The sequence below is a fragment of the Piliocolobus tephrosceles genome, unplaced genomic scaffold (assembly GCF_002776525.5).
Source record: "Piliocolobus tephrosceles isolate RC106 unplaced genomic scaffold, ASM277652v3 unscaffolded_25604, whole genome shotgun sequence".
Classification (NCBI taxonomy): domain Eukaryota; kingdom Metazoa; phylum Chordata; class Mammalia; order Primates; family Cercopithecidae; genus Piliocolobus; species Piliocolobus tephrosceles.
This window is the reverse complement of record NW_022308315.1, coordinates 3,520-8,450: the sequence shown is the minus strand read 5'-3', so window position 1 is coordinate 8,450 and position 4,931 is coordinate 3,520. Positions and strand designations below refer to the sequence as shown.

Sequence of the window (4,931 nt, the reverse complement as noted above, 5' to 3'; positions counted from 1 at the left end):
TCTGCAGAAAAATCAATTGTTGGCTGGGCGCGGTGGCTCATGCCCATAATCCCAGCACTTTGGGAGGCTGAGGTGGGTGGATCACGAGGTCAGCCAGCAGATCCTGGCTAACACAGTGAAACCCCGTCTCTACTAAAAATACAAAAAATTAGCCGGGCGCGCGGTGGCGGGCACCTGTAATCCCAGCCACTCAGGAGGCTGAGGCAGGAGAATCACTTGAACCCGGGAGGCAGAGGTTGCAGTGAGCTGAGATAGCACCATTGCACTCCAGCCTGGGCGACTCTGTCTCAAAAAAAAAAAATCGACAGTCTATGTGTTTTCCTGTACGTGAAGCACAAGAGCGCTGAGGTTAAGCCACATTACAACTTAGACCAGAAGATGGCCGGGCACAGTGGTTCACGCCTGTAATCCCAGCACTTTGGGAGGATGAGGCAGGTGGATCCCAAGGTCAGGGAGATCGAGACCATCCTGGCTAACATGGTGAAACCCCATCTCTACTAAAAATACAAAACAAAAACAAAAACAAAAAAGTTGGTTGGGTGTGGTGGTGGGCACCTGTAGTCCCAGCTACTCAGGAGGCTGAGGCAGGGGAATGGTGTGAACCCAGGAGGCGGAGCTTGCAGTGAGCTGAGATCACACCACTGCACTCCATCCTGGGTGACAGAGCGAGACTCTGTCTCAAAAAAAAAAAAAAAAGACCAGGAGATTCTTCTTTTTAGAGACAGGGTCTCACTCTAGGGTGGAGTGCAGTGGTGCAATCTCCGCTCACTGCAGTCTTGACCTCCTGGGATCAAGCGATCCTCCCGTCTCAAACTCCCGAGTAGCTGGGGCTGTAGGTGCAAACCATGCCCAGCTAATTTCTAGTTTTTCATTGAGACAGGGTCTCCCCATGTTACCCCAGCACTGGGATTCCAGGCGCGCGTCCCTGTGCCCAGTCCAGCCTTTATCGTGTGAAGGGTTAGTGGTAAGCAGGACACCCTGTTCCTCTCATCCGCCCTTACAGCCTGAGTCCACCTGATTTCTCGTCACTCCACGGCGGGGATGGGAGGGAACGACCTGGAGTCTGTGAGCATCACGTGGGGCTGTGTGGCTCCACCTGTGTCCACAAACCAGGGTCCAGAATCACAGAAGCCCCATCACAGTCCAGGTGAAGCAGCCGGCAGGCAGGGAAGGCATCCTCGCCAGGAACCACAAGCCTGCACAGCTCCGCCAGGGAGACGGGCGCCTGTTTCTGCATCTGCACACCTCACTCCAGGGGTGAGGCCCCTCAACACCAGTGACCCCACCAAGGCCTGGCAGACGGCCTTGGCGTCAGCATTCCAGCCCAGCTCCCCAGGCTTGGCGAGATCATAAACCCGAGGCAAGGACAGGTGGTAAAATTTCAACTTTATTTGTCCAATGTGTTCAATTCCAGATTGCGAAATAGAAATGCCTCAAGAACCGTCAACGTCTGATTCAGCTCCAGCATCCTCGGCCACCTCCCAGCCTGGGAGTCAAGGGTCCTGGTTCTGCCTCAAGCAGGCCACGAGCCATGCTGTAGAGAGGCCAGTGGTCACAAGCAATGAGCCCACGACAGGATGTGGAGCCCTGGCTTGAGGGAAGGGGAAGGCCCAGGCCTGTGCTGGGCTCCAGGGCTGGCAGCCACCAGCCCTTCCTCCAGGCATGAGGGACACCCTGACAGGATCTAGAAGTCTCCATTTACCCAAAAAATGCAAGAGCCATGATCAGTCATGGCAACACTGCACGCGGTGCTGAGTGACCGTGTCCAGTCTGGCTCCGTCCCTCCCACACGGGGGACAAGCTTCTCCAAAGAAGCCTGGCCAAGGTGGAACAAATACCCTGATGTCGAAAAATGTCTAAAAATCCCACAAATGGAATTTTCAAAGAGAGCAGAAACCTCCCGCAGGAGGGAGGCAGCGAGACTCTGAACACTCTGGCGAGCACGCTGGACAGACCCATAAGTACATCATGGTTTCAGGAAACAAGCCCCAGTGGGGCGGGCTGCCTGGAGATGGATCCCTTTCCAAAAACCGAAAAGCAGAAGGAAGAGACGGGGGTGAATGGACGGTGTGTGGGGGCGAGGTGTCACTTCAGAAAGGTTCCCTGGGTTTCCGGCGACGCCCTCCTTCAGGTGAGGGCCGCAGGCTTCAGAGGTGTGCGCTGCTGCTGGGTGTGCGGCCCCGAGAGGTCTAGGCAGCGCCCCGATCTGGCTTTCCGTCTTACAGTTCATCTTTCACAGCTTTCTGATCGTCGTCTTCCTCCATGTCTGGCTCCTCTGCTTCTTCCAGGTCCTCGAGATCCTGGGATACAGGAAAAGGTGGGGGACACGTTGGCTGCGACGGCTGAGGCTGCCGGCACCCAGCACCCCACGCTGCTCACATTGGGGACCAGCCGGCCACGTTGGACGTGGCCACCGGCCACTGGAGCAGCCAACCCTGGCCTTTACGAGATACACGGGGTCTTCCCAGGAAGAGTGAGGCCTGGGGGATTTCTACCTATAGCAGGATGAATCAGAGCCCCCACTGTGTCAGGAACCCCGGGAGTCCCAGCGCAGCCTCGGACCCTTCCACTGGGCATGGCAGGCATATGTGTGCCTCCCAGCTTGGCACCATGGAGCCTACAGAGTCCACATCTTGGCAGGGACAACAGCCCCAGCATGATGTTCAGGCAGAGTCACCGCTGGGGTGACCATTCTACTTCCAACCCTCAGGCTCTGGCCAGCGACAGACCACAGGCAGCACGAGGGGCCGGCCCTCCGTCCCTAGCCTGGGCAGGGTGCTCCCACCTCCCACTCTGCACCAGCACTCCCAGCCAGCCCTGCCAGCCTAGACTGACCACGCCCTCATCTCCCTCACCATGGCCAAGCACCCTCCCCTGCTACATCCTCCCAACACCAGCCCTCCTGCTTCTCCGGCAGCGTCACCACTGCTGCTGGCCATGCGCTGACAGGCAGGACTCAGCTCCTGAGGGCGTCAGACCCACGTCTGCTCCCTTGTGCCCGGGCTCCGCCAGTGGGCTGGGGATGGACATGTGAGTCCAAGTTAGCAGCATGTGAGGAACCAGTGCCATGCGTCTGAGAACGTTTTCTAAGCAAAATCTGGTTTTTAAAGATGTCTTTGACCTCGCCCCCTAAAGAAGTGCTGGCCGGGGAGAGCTGTTTCAGCAGAGCACTGGGAGCACATCCCTTGCCCTGCTGGGCAGAGGTGTGGAGCCCCAGAGCCCTGGATGCACAGACGTGCCTCCGACAGCACCGTTCTCATCACAAGTCAAGCCCAAGTGGGCATGTCCCATGGGGCCGCAGGGCTGAATCCCAGAGACTGGCCCAGGGCTGTGACCCCACTCACGTCATCATCCCCTGCCCCATCCTGGCCACCGCTCTCCAGGAACTTCTTAAAACCATCCAGTGTGCGTTCCCCGTTGTAATCGATGACCTGTGAAGACAGGGATGAGTGCAGGGGCTGGTCCTGGCCCAGAACCAATCTCCCAGCATTGGCTCCTCCTCCCTAGAGAAAGGCAGAGCAGGCCCGGCCTGGTGGCTCACACCTGGAATCCAGCATTTTGGGAGTTCAAAACCAGCCTAGGCAATATAGTGAGATCCCATCTCTCTCAAAAAAGAAAAAAAGGTGGGTGCTTCTGAAGGAGCTCCCACAGCTCTTCTCCCACCCAACTAGCCCCAGGTTCCTTCCAGACAAAGAAGCACCCGGGCTGGCGTGGAGACCATTGCTTTCCCAGGGCCCACCCTGGCCCCATCTAGAGGGAAGGCGCACCGTCCTGTCGACGCTGGCAGGAAAGAACTTGAGTGTGGGGAAGCTGTGCACTTTGACGGCCTCCACCTCGTTGGCGGTCGAGTCCATCTTGGCGATAACGATGTTCTCGTGGTCCTTGTACGTTTCTCCCAGTTTATCCCAAATGGGAGCCAACTGTTTGCAGTGACCACACCACGGGGCATCTGAAAAGAAAGCAGTTCTAGGGTGTGTCCTGGACCACAAAGTCGCTGGTAGACGCTTCCCCGGGAGTCCGCACACCTCCCGCGTGCCCTGGTAGCACGGACCTGGGAAGCTGAAGGGGCAACACTTACAGAACTCCACGAAGACGTTCTTTTTCTCATCAAAAGCCACCTCTTCAAAGTTCTTCCCAACAAGCACCTTGACAGGCTGCTTGTCCCAGTCCTCCGGCAGCTCCTGGCTCATCAGGTGGGGCTGGAGGGCAGGCAGGGCACGGTGAGGGGCGGCACCACCTGGGGGACCACAGAGCTCCACAACCCTCACCCCTGCCTGGCTGAGGTGCATGGCTGCCCTTGGCATCACCAGGATGGCAGCCGCGGAAGCCAACAGTGCCAAGAATCCAGGAAGAGAAGGCTGAGCCAGTGGGCTGGGCCCAATGAGCCCACGCAGGCCACACCCTCGCCGGCCAGGAGGCTTCCCTGAGGAGCATCTGGGCCAGCAGCGTCACCAAGAGGCTCCTACAGGTCCCCACGGGTGTGACAACAGTGGTCTTCACACGACCTTGGGCTCTGTCCTCTTATCTGAAGATCTTACTCTGAGGACGAAGCCCAGGACACTGAGAGCCCAGAGACCCCAAGGTGGCGGCTCTACCTGGGGGGCAGCCCTGGCCCGGGACACGCCCACACCTTGATTTTGCCCTCCAGGAAGCGGTGACAGAACTCTGTGATCCTCTCTGCTGTCAGCTCATCCGATTCGGGCTTGTACTTGGTCATCTCCTCCTCCAGGGTGATGAGGCGCACGGCCGGGCACTCTTCCTTCTTCAGGCCAAAGAACTCAAGGATGCGCTGGTTGTCGGTGTGGTCGCTGTCGATGAAGATGAACAGGATCTGGGGGAGAAAAGGAGGTTGCACAGGTGCGGGAGATGGCTGGCCTCTGCCTTCAGCCCTGACGTCACTCAGAAGGTGCGGAGACGGCTGGCAGGCTGGC

General features: G+C 58.2%; 1 protein-coding gene across 1 annotated transcript in view; it reads right to left on the bottom strand.

The window, feature by feature from the left end:
- Positions 1–1,367: 1,367 nt before the first annotated feature.
- Positions 1,368–4,931, bottom strand: part of LOC111534678 (protein disulfide-isomerase) — a gene marked incomplete at its 5' end in the record, with an annotated part of 4,559 nt that continues 995 nt past the window's right edge. Inside the window, 5 exons of the mRNA XM_026450856.1 lie at positions 1,368–2,300; positions 3,345–3,431; positions 3,768–3,949; positions 4,079–4,199; positions 4,631–4,831. Of these exons, the coding sequence (XP_026306641.1) occupies positions 2,220–2,300; positions 3,345–3,431; positions 3,768–3,949; positions 4,079–4,199; positions 4,631–4,831 (672 nt within the window). The remainder of the gene's footprint in view (positions 2,301–3,344; positions 3,432–3,767; positions 3,950–4,078; positions 4,200–4,630; positions 4,832–4,931) is intronic.